This window comes from Geotrypetes seraphini, chromosome 7, assembly GCF_902459505.1.
Source record: "Geotrypetes seraphini chromosome 7, aGeoSer1.1, whole genome shotgun sequence".
Taxonomy (NCBI): Eukaryota; Metazoa; Chordata; class Amphibia; order Gymnophiona; family Dermophiidae; genus Geotrypetes; species Geotrypetes seraphini.
The window spans coordinates 149314231-149330286 of NC_047090.1; the positions used below are offsets into that span (position 1 = coordinate 149314231).

General features: G+C 42.1%; 1 protein-coding gene across 2 annotated transcripts in view; it reads right to left on the reverse strand.

The window, feature by feature from the left end:
• PPP2R5E (protein phosphatase 2 regulatory subunit B'epsilon) overlaps positions 1 to 15846 on the reverse strand; it is a 274354-nt gene extending 258508 nt beyond the window's left edge. Inside the window, exons 1-2 of one of the 2 annotated variants that reach the window (XM_033953140.1) lie at positions 15566 to 15846; positions 13417 to 13577 (exon numbers count right to left, since the gene is read on the reverse strand). In XM_033953140.1, the coding sequence (XP_033809031.1) occupies positions 13417 to 13573 (157 nt within the window). In that variant the 5' untranslated portion in view covers positions 13574 to 13577; positions 15566 to 15846. Of the gene's footprint in view, positions 1 to 13416; positions 13578 to 15321; positions 15458 to 15565 lie in introns of those variants that run through there. The other variant, XM_033953139.1, reaches the window with a different exon arrangement.
• Positions 15847 to 16056: the final 210 nt, after the last annotated feature.

The following is a 16056-nucleotide window of genomic DNA, read 5'->3' on the forward strand; positions in this document are numbered from 1 at the left end:
TGTAAGCTGACTTGTCTCCTATAGCGAACCCATGCTCCGGGGTGTGTGCATGCCGACTTCCACCCTCGGGATGTGACTTCCGGTTTCGGAGGGAAGCGGCATGCACGTTAGAGCCCCGGAGCATGGGTTCAAGTCGCTTGCTGGCGTTAAAAACTAAAAAAAAAAAAAAAAAGTCAGGCTCCTGCGATTCAGGTTGTGCCGAGTCAGCCCGGTAAAACTCCAAGCCGGTGAGAAGGTTTTTTTTAAAATGTTGAGCAGAAGGCAGCAGCAGCAGCAGGATTGCGATCGAAATTACAGCTGGGTGCTCATCTAAATTAGCTGGGCGGAGCGCCCAGCTGAAAGGTCCTGGGGAGAACACTGTGACCCCATTGGTCCAGACGGAGGCCCGTGAGTCAATATAAAGCATCTTAATGGCATCCTGAAAAAAAGCCCACAAACCCATATCGATTCAAAACGGAAAACAAACTCTCAAGAAACCCTATCGAAGGCTTTGTCTGCATCAAAGCTCAGAGTTATTACATACTAAATGCTAAGAAGTCCATGGCTATAAAATGGGCTTTTTAACATTTAGCGCACACTAATCCCATTAGCGCACACTAATCCCATTAGCGCACACAATAAGCTTTAGTTAAAGGCCCCTTAGATTGTAAGCCCTTTGGGGACAGGGAAATATCTAGTGTACCTTAAAGTAATTCATCTAGGGCCGATTCAGAAATTTATCATGGTCTACTATGTGCCCATAACAAGTAATTTACATTCTGCAGGTCCAAGGCTAGCACAGAACCCCTGCAGTCTGCATCAGTCCCTTCCCACAAAATTACCTGACCTTGTTCCCCCATGATATTTTTTAAAAATAAAGTTTTCCTGTGGTCTTCCTCTCTTCCCCAAACATAAACAGCCCCTTCTCTCCCTCTTGATAAAACTGTTTCCCCAGTGTCTAGTGATCCTCACATCCCCAGATGGGATCAGACTTTGAGGCTTTTTTGGTATATCAGTTTAAAAAAATGAAAATCTGTATTTTCATTGACTAGATTATAAAAAGTTGTATAAGATCACCAAGTTTCATTTGTTTTGCTTATATAACAAAGGAAATATTTTCACTCAAAAGTTGCCAAAATTTTGCAAGGATACTGTACATGGTCGTGGTATGGTATCAACAAAGAATTATATCTCCACAAGCATTCCACTGGCAGATCTTAAACTTTACCAAATTTAGAGTCATGTAAGAGTCAGCATACAAAGTTTCATTAAAATCCACGCAGCATCTTTCGTGATGGTGAGGTGGGGTACTCTTCTAAAATTAGACTACTTTATCATGGAATGACCCGAGTGCCACTAGTTGCTGTTTGGGGTCAGGACAAGATGACAAGAAAAAGAGATGTGGCATGCTTGCATGCAACTTTTTTTTTTGTCACCTTTCTTGTCAATTCCCAAGCCAATCACCATTTAGGTACTAAAAGAAAGAGGACATTTATCAATGAGCTGCGTATTAATGTTGCAATTTTAATGTGGAAGCAATTTGCATACTCATTAACTATAGTATGCTATGGTTTTTGTTGCAGTAGACCTATAGCTCTATCCGGAAGGTTGCTGCATCTACCCTGTAGAGCTACTGCTGAAAAACATGTGAGCTAAATCCAAATAAATAAATTTGATACAGTGAAAGCAGAGGCAAATGGTTCACTGTTCCAAAAAAACCAAACACAAGCTTGGTCACTTTCACATATCAAATGGCAATAAATTAAGAGACAAAAGTTAGGGACCAGAATGTTAGATTTCCCAAGCAGTTTTCTCCCCAGAAATTTTTTCCAGCCGGGTGGCATGAAAAAGTAGCCGGGTGAGGCAGGGTGGGGAAATTTGGTGGTAGGGAAAATTAACCCCCTCTTTTAATAAGGTGCGCTAGCGTTTTTAGCACGCGCTACGCGGGAAAACTAACGCCTGCTCAATGCTGGTGTTAGCATCTAGCACACGTGGCAATTCTGCACATGCTAAGTGCACGCTAAAACCGCTATCGCAGCTTAGTAAAAGGAGCCTTAAATGTGTACTATTTTTATTAGTTAATTATTTTTATTTTCCAATGCTCAATATGACTTCCTTTTTTAAGATTTGACACTTGTGCCAGGATATTTTTACTAAATTTAAGAAGTATCCAATTCTAGAAGGGACTAATTAGATATTTACTCTCTTTCAAATGGTATAGAGGTTTAAAAAAGGGAAATGTATTAATGAAGTCATTAGGTTCAATCTAGCCATTTATTTCTGCATGAATTTAAACAACTATAAAAAAAAGATAAATATAGCTCATCCAGTCATACAAGAAATTGCTCTACAACACCTCTAATAATGTTTTGATCACTAGGTTCCTTCCTGAGGTCTCAATGAGGATATGAAATAGATGCTATCCCAACTTCGAGACCTCTTCCACATAATTTATGGAGAGGTGTTACTAAGCCTTGAAGGAGACCTGTGTGATTGATCTTTATCTGCTACTTTTTTATTTTGCTGTAGTGCAAAGTGAGAGCTAGGGCAAAATAGTTTAGGTAAAGATGCAGGTAATAATTAGCAATGTATTCAAAATATTTTATTTTTATTTGTTTATAATGTCATTTGAAAGCTGCTTGATGTTAATACAACTTTAATTTAATTCTTTATAGTGTGTGTGGGGGGGACACAACACCTACATCAACAGTAAAGTTAGAATAGGGTCATTAAATCCAGTGGCATACCTAGTATATATAACAGCCAGTGCTGATCATTTTTTAACAACCCCCTCCTCTATATAAAAAAAGATGTTTTTAGTAATAATCCATGAGTCACACAACAAGGGTGCACCTAGGAAAAGGCAGCATCTTAAACACTGCAGTGAGCACTAGAACACCAACACACGTATTGTAAAACTAAACAAGCCAGATCCTGTACAGTCAATTGATCCTGTACAGTCAATGCTAACAGAAAGCCATGTCCTTTTCATACATACAGACAGATACACCCTCGCCCAATATGGAATAATCACAAACTAAAAATAGAACTATGTAGACAAAAGTTAAACTGAATTAAGAAACCAGACTCTGCATACAATGCAACACCACAGAAACAGTGACACGTCCCCTAATACTATGCAAAATATAAAGACAGTAGATGTAAATTTGAAAAAAACTGCTACAAAACAATCACCACTTTACAAATAAAACAAATAATGAGAAATAAGAAATACCATTTTATTGGACTAATCCATTTTTCAGTTAGCTTTCATAAGCCAAATCTTTCTTCAAGACATTACAGCAGGGGTGCCCACACTTTTTTGGCTTGTGAGCACTTTTTAAAATGACCAAGTCAAAATGATCTACCAACAATAAAATTTTTAAAAACACAGAGCACACTGTACGCAGAGAAAATGTTAATTATTATTGTATTCGGGGGGAGGGGGGTTCAGAGGTCAAGGCAGATGACTTTAAAATATGCAATGTTACCTCAGTAACAACTATACAAATATACCCTCTCCCCTTTTATTAAACCGCGATAGCGGTTTTTAGCGCAGGGAGCTGCGCTGAATGCCCCAAGCTGCTCTCGACACTCATAGGCTCCCTGTGCTAAAAAACACTATCGCGGTTTCGTAAAAGGGGGCCATAGTGCAAAATATAAACAGCAAATATAAATTCTCAAAACGGACACATTTTGATCACTAAATTGAAAATAAAATCATTTTTCCTACCTTTTTCTCTCGTGATTTCATGAATCTCTGGTTGCACTTTCTTCTTCCGACTGTAAATCTAATATTTCTTCTTGCCTTTCTGCCCCTCCCCTTTTCTTTCTGTCTCTCTCTCTCTCCCCCCCTGCCTGTCTTTCTTTCTCTTACCCCCTGCTCCCCTCTTTATTTCTGCCTTTCTATCTCTCCAAACCACCGCAACGATTTCTCCACTTCCCCTATTCTTTCCCTACCCCCCAAACCACCACGCCAATTTCTCCCTGCTCCTTCCCCGAGCCAGGCCATGCATGTACAAGCGCCGGACTCACAAGACTTCACCTCCGACGTCAATTCTAACATCAGAGAGGAAGTTCCAGGCCAGTCAGGCAGCGATTGGCTTATACATGCCTGGCCTGGCTCGGGGAGGCAGGAAGAAAAAGATTGCAAAACAACATGATCGATTTTCTACCTTTTGTCGTTTCTACTTTAATCATCTTCTCTTCGCTCTCTCTTTTCTATTTAGCGTTTGTCTTCACTCCCTTCCATGCAACATCTGTCCTCTCTCTTTGCCCCTTCCACCCAGCCTCTGCCCTCTCTCTCTCTCTCTACCCCTTCCATCTACTGTCCACCCTCTCTCTGCCCCTTGCATCTACTGTCCACCCTCTCTACCCTTTCCATCCAATGTCCGCCCTCTCTCTGTTCCATATGGTATCTTCCCTCTTTCTATGTCCCTTCAATATACTGTATATCCTGTGCCCTTTCTCTCCTTTGTACATGATTCATTTCAGCTTCATCCCTCTCCCTATGCTCTGGCATCTCTCTCTTCTCATTTCCTTCCTTCCTTCCCACTCCACCCCATGGTCTGGCATCTCTATCTCTTCCCTTCTCTCCCCCCATGCCCTGGATCTCCCTCCTATCTCTCCCTCTCCCTCCTTCTCTGGCATCTCCTCTCCTTTCTTTCCCTCTGGTCTGGCATTTTGTCTCCTTTAGTTTCCCTTCCTTCCCCCCATGCCCTGGCATCTCCCCCCTCTTCTTCCATCTCCCCCTCCCACTCCATTATCTGGCATCTCTTCTCCTTCCTTCCTTTCACCTGGTCTGGCATCTGCCTCCTCCCCCTCCCCCCATATGCCCTAACATCTCTACCCCCTCCATGGTCTTGGCTTCTCTTTCCTCTCCTCTCCCTTCCCTGGACTTCCTTCTCCCCTCCCCAATTGGGTGCAGCAACAACATTATTCTTCCCATCGGCAGAGTCGCAAGCTTCCCTCCATCGCTGACCTATCTTCCATAGGTCAGCGACGAGGGAAGCATACAACTTGCTGCTCTTCCTTCCTTCGGGCCTTCCTCGTTGCCGGGTCCTGCCTTCGCGGAAATAGAAAGTAGGCAGGACCCGGCAGCGAGGAAGGCCCGAAGCAAGTAAAAGCAGCAAGTTGTAAACTTCCCAATGTCGTTGACCTGTCTCCTGCCTTAGCCCGTAGAGAACTCATGCTTCGGGGCTCTAAGGTGTGCGTGCTGGCTTCCCTTCGCTTCTCCTCCCCGCCCCCCGGGACATAACTTTCCGTTTTGGAGGGAAGAGAAGGTAAGCCGGCACGCACACCTTAGAGCCCCGAAGCATGAGTTCGCTAAGAGCTAAGGCGGGAAATCTCCAAGTCGGTGAGAAGTGGGTTTTTGGGGGGTTTTTTTAAATGTTGAGCAGCGGCAGTAGAGGCAGGATTCGCGATAGATGGCAGCCGGGCGGTTGTCTAAATTAGCCGCACAGAGTGCCCGGCTAAAAGGCCCTAGGAAGAACACTGTATATAGAATGTCCCCTTTATTTTTTTTTTTTTTTCCATCCTGTGGATTTCCTTTTTTTACCCATTGAGGGGCAAACTTCTAAGAACATAAGAATAGCCTTACTGAATCAGACCAATGGTCCATCTAGCCCAGTAGTCCATCTTCACTAGCCTTATTAGCTGGAAGCAGAGCCTGCAAACAGCCTTAAACACCATTGCCCCTATTCAGACATTTATTCCTAATACAACACGCAAAAAGTCCTGGTATCACAGCAGTCTTCACCTCCTGAAACATCAGTACAGAGTGAGTTTGGCATAAGCAACATAATTCCTCCGATCTACAAGCCTGTAGAAACCTTCAAAAGGAATATAATAAAAAATAGCAGGATGCAAGATCTGATAACCCCCCCAAGATGTCTTTTTCATTAATATCAAGACTTACTTCTTACCTTCCATTGTGCAATCTGTTTCCCTCAGCTGATGTTTTAGGGAATCACTTTCTCAATAAAGTTACTAAACTTAAGACATTAATTTTTACCAACAAATTCTTCAACAGATATGAAACCATGTTCTACAGATTCTTTAGTAGTTCAGTCTCCATCATTTACTATTTCTACCTCATGAACCTTGCCCCTATCAAACTGGTCATCTTTCTCACTTCAGTCTCTGGATAAATTATCCAAGATCCTCTCTTTAATGAGAAGTACAACTTGTTCTTTAGTTCCGATCCACTGTCTGTTCACAGCCTTTTGCCACTTGCTTTAAATTTGATTAATGTTAGTTTATCATTAGATGTGGAAAAAAGCCCTTGTCCATCCAATCCTCAAATCCAACTCTGGAGATCATTCTGACCCTAATAACTATAGATCTATCTCCAATTTGTGCTCTCTTTCCAAGTTGACTGAAAGCATTTTTTTGAATAATTATAATTCGCAGATCGAACTCATGCTCCACATCCACGACAAGCAGCCTTTTGGGAAGACCATAGTACAGTGACTGTTATTATTGCCCTCCTGAATGAAGTTCATGTCATCTTTGAATCTTTGGATCGTCCATAGGTCAGCGACGGAGGGAAGCTTACAACTTGCTGCTCTTCCTTGCTTCGGGCCTTCCTCGTTGCCGGGTCCTGCCTTTGCGGAAACAGAAAGTAGGCAGGGCCCAGCAGTGAGGAAGGCCCGAAGCAAGTTGTAAGCTTCCGTCCGTCGTTGACCAGTCTTCTGCCTTAGCCCGTAGCTAACTCATGCTTTGGGGCTCTAAGGTGTGTGTGCCGGCTTCCCTACTCTTCTCCTCCCCCCTGGGACGCAACTTTCAGTTTCAGAGGGAAGAGAAGGGAAGCCGGCACACACACCTTAAAGCCTCGAAGCATGAGTTCACTATGGACTAAGGCGCCAAATCTCTAGCCGATGAGAGGTGATTTTTTTTTTTTAAATGAGCAGCGGGCAGCAGCTGCAGGATTCGCGATGGATGGCAGCTGGGCGATCATCTAAATTAGCCGGGCAGACTGCCCGGCTAAAAGGCCCTAGATAAAACACTGACAAGTCAAACTAATATTTTCAAGAGTTTTGATTTAACTTTGGAGCCCCATAGATCTTCAGTCATGCATGCACAAAAGCTTATTATGACAAACTGAATATAAATTTAATTCCTTCTGACAACTTCTTTGAAAAGGAACTTCTCCTTTCCCCAGGGATATCTGTGGCCTTACTTTGTATCAGCAAATGCTTCCATTTCTTTTTCTTACTCAGGGCCAGAATTAGTTATTTTGACACCCAGAGTAAGCAGCACAAAATGCACCCTGAAACAAGAGATAAGATGAGCCAGGCCAGACCAAAGCTGCAGTGGCAGCATTTTTTTCTCATCTCCCCCTTCACTCCACTGCCTCCTCTAAGAACACAGGAGTTGGATTTATGGTGTGACCTGGTGGATTATCTAGCCCAGTATTCTATTTCCTAAAGTGGCCAGTCCAGGTCCTAAGTATCTAGTAGAGCAGTGTTTCTCAACTTCAAGCCAAGTATCCCTAAGTCTAAGAAATATCAATCAAGTACTCCCAACCAAGCTCTGCCCCAGACCATGCTCCCATAATAATACCGTGCTTCCCCAAAAACAAGACAGGGTCATATTAAGTTCAGCTCCAAAAAATGCAATAGGGCTTATTTTAGGGGGATGTAATTTTTTCATGTACAACAATCATCTCTCCCTTCCTCTCTTCCACCCCCAATTCTTCCTCTTTCCTTTCTCCCCCCCCCCATGTGCAGCATCTTTCCTCCCCTCGCACCCATCCCCCAGTGCAGCAGAATCCCACCAACCCTCCCACCGTGAAACTGGCTTACCTCTGAGGCATCGTTGGCGGCAGCACTCTGAACAGGCTGCTTCACGGCCTTCTCCATTGAAACCTTCCTTTTGCTGCATCACTGTCATGATGCTGCAGGGGGAAGACCCCGGTGGGGGAGGCCACAAAGCTGTCCATTCAGAGCGCTACCGCCGCCGCTGTATTTGGATGCCTCGGAGGTATGTCAAGTCTCACCAAAGTGTGTGTGGGGGGGGGGGGGGTCGCTGAATTGACGGGTCCAAATTTTTCAGTATGTATTTATCTTTCCTTCCTACTGCTGATGGTGGGCAGTATCCCAGAAATAGTGGAAGCCTAGATTTATTTATTTTTTAAAACTAGGGATGGAATTGGGAGTGTCAGGGACATTCAAGGGGTGCTGCGGGGTCAAACTTAACTACGGCTTATTTTTTGAATAGGGCTTATATTAGGAGCATCTTTAAAAATCATGCTAGGGCTTATTTTTAGGGAAACACGGCAGTACTAATTTTAATGCAATTTCATCCATTCATTTTTCATATACACACAACATAATCTTATTTGCAATACATAAATACTCTAGCTGATGAGGACCCTCAAGGTATGTCAGCTGAGAACTTCCTCTGAAGGTGGCCCAGAGGTCCCTTTTGCCAAGCTTGGCAAATAGCAGCAGCATCCCTGAGTCACAGATGCTAGCACCTCAGTGGCTCAGGAATGCTTCCAGCGACTGCTAAGCTGGGCTGAGGAAAGTTCTAGTCACCTTTGGAGTAGGTCCTCATCTGGCAGTGCTTGGAGATCTCCATCAGCCACAGCAAGGGTCAGCAAGTACTTCAACACTGGAGAAATAAAACCAGAAATCCATTTCCTTTTCTGTTGATCACAATACAAAAACATCTGCTATATACATTTCCCAAAGCTAACATATCGGTCTATTTTTCACCTTTGTTGTCTGGAGATTTATTTTTCCATCAAGTTGGTTCCAGTTTCTCTTTTTTCTGCTTTCCTGTCTTCTGCAAATCCTTCTTAGACTTCAAGCGGTTGCTCTCTTTCACCGTCTACCATCTCTCTTTCTCTCATTCCCTCTCTTGCTGCAAAGGGAGTGGGGAAAGAGAGAGGGGGGAAAAGATCCAGAGTGTCTCTCCTACCCCTACTGCCACATCCAACATTTCTCCCTCGCTCATCTCTCAGACCATGTGCAGTATTTTTTTGCCCCTGCCCACCATTTATCCTACCACCTCTCTCCAGCACCATGCCACATCTCTCCCTCCATTCCCTCCACCACTATATGTCCAACATTCCTCCCTCTTGCATCCCTTTCAATCTGTCCCACTGTTCCATCACCATATCCAATATTTCACCCTCTCATCCTTCTCTACCTCAACTCCTCTCCCTCCCTCCCATGTGCAACATCTATTTCTCTCACTCACACACTCATGCCCAACAATTCTCCCTTTCTATTCCTTCCCCACCATCTCTTTCCCTCCCTCTTATGTCATACACAGAAGAAGATTTCAACGTATTATCCATGATGACACCTAAATCCTTTTCTTCAGAGGAGAGTCCCAATATGGGACCTAGCATCATGTACATATAATTTGGATTACTGTTTCCAGTGTGCATCACCTTGCACTTGTTCACATTAAATTTCATTTGCCATTTGAATGCCTAGTCTTTCAACCTCCCAAGATCCTCCTGCAATTTCTTAACTTTGAAATAGTTGCATTAATCTTCAAATTTGATCACCTTAGACATTGTTCCCATTTCTAGACCAATAAATGTCAAAAAGCACAAGCAAGAGAAATCTTTGAGGCACTCCACTACCTCCATTTAAAACTGGCCATTTGACCCTACTATCTTTATTCTATTTTTTTAACTAGTGTCCATTTCATAACAGAACATTGCCTCCTATCCCATGTCTTTTTAATTTTCAAAGGAGTCTCTCATGAAGGATTATGTCATAACTTCCTGAAAATCTAGATACACTGCATCAACTGGCTCACCTTTATCCAAGTATATTCATGCCTTCAAAAAAAATGTAATAAATTGGTGAAGTAAGACTTCCCTTGGCTGACTCCACGTCTATCTATGTGTTCAGTAATTTTGCTCTTTATAATGATTTCTACCACTTTGTCATGCACTGACATCAAAGTTTACCAGTCTGTAGCTACCTGAATCACCCAGGAACCTTTTTAAAAAATTGGTGTTACACAGGAAGATGACCAATCTTCAGATACCAGGGACAATTTTAATGATCTGTAATTTCATTTTTGAGTTCTTTCAGTATAATGGGTTGTATACCATCCAGCCAGGTGATTTGCTGCTCTTTAACTTGTCAGTCTGTACTTATTACATATTTCAGGTTCACCAATATTTATATTATTTCCTCCATATGATCCCCCTATTTCTAGGTCCTTTGCTTCCTCCTCAGTAAAGACCAAAGCTAAGAACTCATTTAGGGCCCCTTTTACAAAGCCATGGTAGCAATCCTCCCATGGTAAATACACCAAAGCCCAAACGAATTGAATGGGCTTCGGTGCATTTAGCGAATGAGAATTGTGCCCCTGCTTTGCCAAAGGGGCCCTTAAGCCTCTTTCATTATAGCCTTGTCTGCCCTTAAATGCTCCTTTTAATCCTTTATGACCTAACGACCAACAGACTTTTTCATAGGCTTTCCATTTCTAATGTATCTGAAAAATTTTTTGCTATGAAATTTTACCTTTATAGCAAGCTTCTTTTAAAATTCTTTTAGTCTTCTTTATCAATACTTTGCATTAAACTTGCCAGTGCTTAATACTGCTTCCTGTTTTCGTCATTTGAACTCCCTCATTTTTTGAAAAACATTCTTTCGGCTCTAATAGGCAAATTATGCTCATAAGCATAGAAAAGCTATTCAAGTTTACTGGGATGGAGGTGGAGTAAAACCAAGAAGTAGGGAGTTTAGAATGGCTGGAAAAGTAACTTCCTCCCCACCTCAGACTAATATGGATTTACATAGATTTGGTGGGTTGGGGGGGATGAAGGGGAGCACAACTTCAACCTTCCCTTCAGTTGCAACAGACAATTTAGTTTAAAAAAAACCCACATGCATTATTTCTTATTCTTCTATTTGTATTTTCTTCTTTCACTTATGGTAATCCTAGCCTCCATGTTTCCTGCTTCTATACCCTACTCTTCTCCTTTCCCCCAATATTCACCTTCTAACTCTTACATTGTTCTCCCACTGCTCCTAGCAAGCATTCTACTTCCTCTTCACCACTCACTCATCCTTCCTTCTACTTACCCTCTTCTTCTTCCATCTCTTTATATCTGTTCATCTTGTCTTCTCTTTCTCTCTTTGTCTTTCCTCTCCACCTGACCCATTTTTCTTACATCTTTCTCACCCTCCACTTTTCATGGTGTCCTCTCATTTCTTCCCCTCATCTTCTCCTTTTCACATGTATATCCCTTCTTTAACTCAGTGTCTCTCCCTCTTCCCCACCCACCTCCTTTATAGCCCCCTCTTCTCAAGCTTTAGTCCCTTTTATCCCTTCCTCATAGCCAGCTGCAAAAGGAACTGGGGCAGTGCAGTCAGTACACATAGTCCTTACCCACCCATATTGAAACAGGAAGCACACAAGTAGAAGGGGAAGATGGGCCACAGAGGATCAGCAGCATAACAAATGCATCCAAATCCCCACAGACTGCCCTGCTAGGGCTACCAAGTCTAGAGTCTTGCATATTGCCCATCTACTCTCACTGCAGAACTTCAATGAGAAAAGAGTGGTGGAAAGCATGTAAGATGTTAGTGAGTGCGGGAATGGATTCTGAGGCTGAAAATAGGACTACAAAATGGAGAAGGAATTGCATTATTTCTCTATCTTCTAGTCAGTGTGGCCTTATACAGCAATTAAGTCCATGTATGATCCTAGAAACATACAGCACTTGGGGCAAAGCCTACCCTAGTTCTAGCCTTTACCTTTCTGGATATATGCACTACCAAATGCCTCCCACAGACAAGTGTTGGCCCACACCCAGTTTAAACTCTCACAGAGTAACCACTATGGGACATAGCACTAGTGCTTTGCTATATGACTATAATGCTTGTAGAGACGTGATATTTACAAGAAAATGGTATAGAAAATTAAATAAAACAAATGCACTTCTATATAAATTCCTTATATGCCACTCTTTCAGTAAACTAGAACAGAGCGTATTACAATAAGAACACAAAACAAGAAGCCATTCCTCCTCAACCACCACAATTAAAATCTAGTGCTGCTGCAAGCTGACAGAAATAGAATCTCTCTAAACCAGATTTGTCCATCATTTTTCTATGAGGGGCCACGTTTTGTAACATCTAGAGCAGGGGTGTCAAAGTCCCTCCTTGAGGGCCGCAATCCAGTCGGGTTTTCAGTATTTCCCCAATGAATATGCATGAGATCTATTTGCATGCACTGCTTTCATTGTATGCTAATAGATCTCATGCATATTCATTGGGGAAATACTGAAAACCCGACTGGATTGCGGCCCTCGAGGAGGGACTTTGACACCCCTGATCTAGAGGGTCAAAACATGCACCATTGTATTTTGCCATGCGCTTTGTCAAATAGTGGCAAAATACAACAGTGTATAATCCCCTCCCAGTCAGTCTCTCTCTTTGTCTCATCTATTTGCAGCCTTCATCCAGTCTACATGCTTTCTCTCAAGTACCCCCCAAGGCTTTACTCAGTATCTTTCCCCTCACCTGGCTTCAGCTGCAGAACAAACAATGGGCTTCCTGAATCCCCACCTTGATTGACTCTCTGCAACTCTGAGCTGCATAGTGCAAGAAGTTCAGGTTGGTCTCATGGTTTCAATTCTCACGAGACTTGACACTGTGAGACCAATTCAAACTTTCGGCACCACTCAGCTCAATCTTGCTATAAGCACACGTGAAATACCAAGCTTTTGAGGCCAAAACAAAGCACGTGGAGGACCATAGATTGGGCAAGCCTGCTCCAAATCATTTATCCAATCAGTATTTGCACTAACTCCAATGCACTTCAACTGGAAGAAACTGAAGCAAGAAACGTTAATTCTACTATTTTTGTACACAGGCTTAAAATCTTCTATGTCCTCAATTAAAGGAATCTCCAGTTTGATGGCATACCAAGGGTAAAGTAATGGTTAAAAAAAAAAAATGCACACCATCGCTTAAAAATTATCAGCAAAGATTGTACAGGTTTAAAAAAAATAAAACACACTCATATTTGTAATGAAAATGCAGAGGAAGGAAAACAATACAAGAAAAAGCATACTTCACATGGAATACTAGTTAAAAAGCAGTGCACAAAGAAATGGAATAAAGAAAGCATGTTTACAAACATAGAGCAAGAACTAGGATTTAAGCAGTAAACATATTGGAATCTCCAAGTGTATTGTCCCCACAGAAAGGCAAAAGGTCTACATTCAGGCAATATATTATAATAATCAACCTACACTTTGAATGACAACATCTTAATACAAACATATCTAATATGCTGATCATTATACATACATACACATACCTCCACAATTCCAACATTTTCTGAATTCCTTTAAAAATACTATTAGCCAATAAAGTATAACAGAACTTAAAGTACAATGTCCACACACAAACTCTATCCCAAGAATGTTCTGCAACAGCATTTCAGTCTTACCTTTTAGCAGAGGCAAAGGGGTTAACTCAATTGGCTTGCCCTGAGACCTAAACTGGGAGGAGCTCTGTGATCTCTTCTGCCTTGCTTTCCTGACGGACTTCCGAGAAAATCCGTCTACTTTATCCACTGATGGAGGAGTGGTTGGTGCCGAGGACATATCCCTAGTGAAGAAAAGAAAACTATTATAAACAAGTTCCTAGAGTTAGCAGAACAGGTAAGACAATATATCACTACTTAAACCTTTATTAAGAATACTGCAGAACAGATTTTAAAAGATAGCATACATCTAGAAAAGTTGCATGTTTTGTGTAAAGTTGCTACTTTAGGAATCTATTTTCTTGGAAAACTAACATTCAGAATTCTGCTTCATTTCTCTCATTTATATCCATTGCTGCTTCATAGATGTCAAGTTTCTTTATACACATTCTTCTTATTCTTTCATAATATATTGTCTGAGAATTTAAAAGCCATTCAAATCTTAAAATATATACTTGGATTGAAGTCTATAACTGAGAAAGTTTAAAAGGCGTTCCCTGAATGCACCATAAGTATCATAGTAAACTAGATTAGCTTTAAAAATGTAATTGCACATATCACAATTTACATAAGAATTAGGAAATTCACAATTTTACATCCCAGTTAATTAATTCATATTATCTGACTGTGTGTGACTTATTTTGTGATATGAAACCACTTCATCTGAATCTTTATAAAGATGGGCTTACCATCCAAATTACTACAAACCAAAATACCAAAATAAATTAAAAAATAAAATATTGTACTGTAAATGTAGTATTTATTTATAAAAATAAATAAAAATATGAGATATTGTACTATAAAATGTTAGTAGATGGGATTTGGCTGCCTATAAAACAATACTAAAAGCCTTCATTAAAAAATAAAAAGTATTCCCCCAAATTGCACATATAAATGTTTCTGGGTGCTCATTCATTTTAAGATATTTTAAGTTCAATAATAAATGTAACTACCAAAAGTTATTGACATGTTTCCACTTACATTAACCACAAGAAAACAACATACCAGTTTTTTTAAAAGACAGACATATGCAGATCACTTGCAGGAAAAATTGGTAGAGTTAACTAGAAATATACTGAAATATTTAATCAGACTTATAGGCCGTACCTCTCAGTATGTGAGACATTATTTTATTTTTAAAAATTTCTAACACGCCTAGACCTAAGCAGTTTACAAAAATACACTTAAAATGTCACTTAATATTTCTCAAAAAAGTTCTAAGGTAAAGAAAAAAATGGTTTCCTGTTTTGTTGTAGAACTCTGGTAATTTCACTTAAATTTCAGGGTCCTAACCAGCAGGGCTATGTAAAATTTATTATCTCAATGAAAAGGATATGCTCCTTTTAACAATGTATGAAATCAGCAATAAGGCTATTATTTGCATTTAAGTAAAAATATCTAGTTAGGAACCTAGGATACACACAGACAGCAATGACACAAAGCTGGACTGTCAGTGTCAAGAATGTCACTTTTAACTGCAGGATCAGTATGGATGTGTGAGGCAGAGAGGTTTTATTTAACTTCCTTTCTGTGCTGGAAATTGACTAAGTTTAATTAGCCTGCATAATCAATTATTAAGGTTTGTTTCTCTCTAACCAAGACTGCACCTGGCCTTGAAAACATTGCTGGAAACAAATAGGGGCAATATCCACCACTGAACTGCAATGTCTTCAGTGAAATAAATGAGTTAAAACCAGATGCATCATTAGAATTCCTCAAATGTGGTCCAGAAACAGTGTCTATATTGACAATAAAATGTACAATTTTGGGGGGGGGGGAGGGAAATAATTTTATATGAAAGCAGCCGGCACTTAATTTATTCTGCACTGCCAGTAGGCAAGAAAGGAAATGTGGTGGGTGGTGAAATACCGATGGATGTCACAGGAAAGCAAGTCCGGGGAGGAGTAGACGAAGAGCTCCTAGTTCCAACCAGGCGCCGAACCCCCGGAATAAGAGGATGCTTGTCATGAGCAGCATCCCATCAGCTTTCCTAGAACAATGAGGCTCTGAAGCCCGAGGGGGAGGGGGGGGGACAGTTCTGCACGACCCGAGCTCCCATCCCGCACCCCCGGGGATCCAGCACCGAAGGGCAGAAAGCGTTCAGCAACCGTACCTAGAGGCTCTCGGGTAGGAATCCGAGGTGACGAGGAATATCTGCTGGGCAGCGGTACAGGGTTGGGATGTGTGGGTCCCCGGAAGGGAAGCGGCAGCAGCAGCCAGTCTCCCCGAGTCTCTCCTACCCAGAGCAGCGACGGCGGTGGTGGTGGTGGTGGCGGCGGTGGTGGCAGCTAGCCTAGGCCTCAGCGCAGCGAGCCCGAATACTACTGTGAGTCTCCGGCTAGCCCAGCCAGTTCCATCCAATAACGAGCGCCGCTGGTTCCTCACCCACACCAATTACATTCCCTGCGCGCAGAGATACCAAGTCACACGCATTTGACTGCCCCTCACACTCTTCACACGCCGAGCACTGCTCTTCTCTCACGCATTCGGGGACCCCCCTCGTCCCGCCCTGCCGGAAACAGGAAGTCGCGTCAGAGAGGGGGGGCGTGACGAGGCCTCGAGAAAGGCGTTGCGTCAGAGGTGGCGGGACGCCGGGGAAGGGAA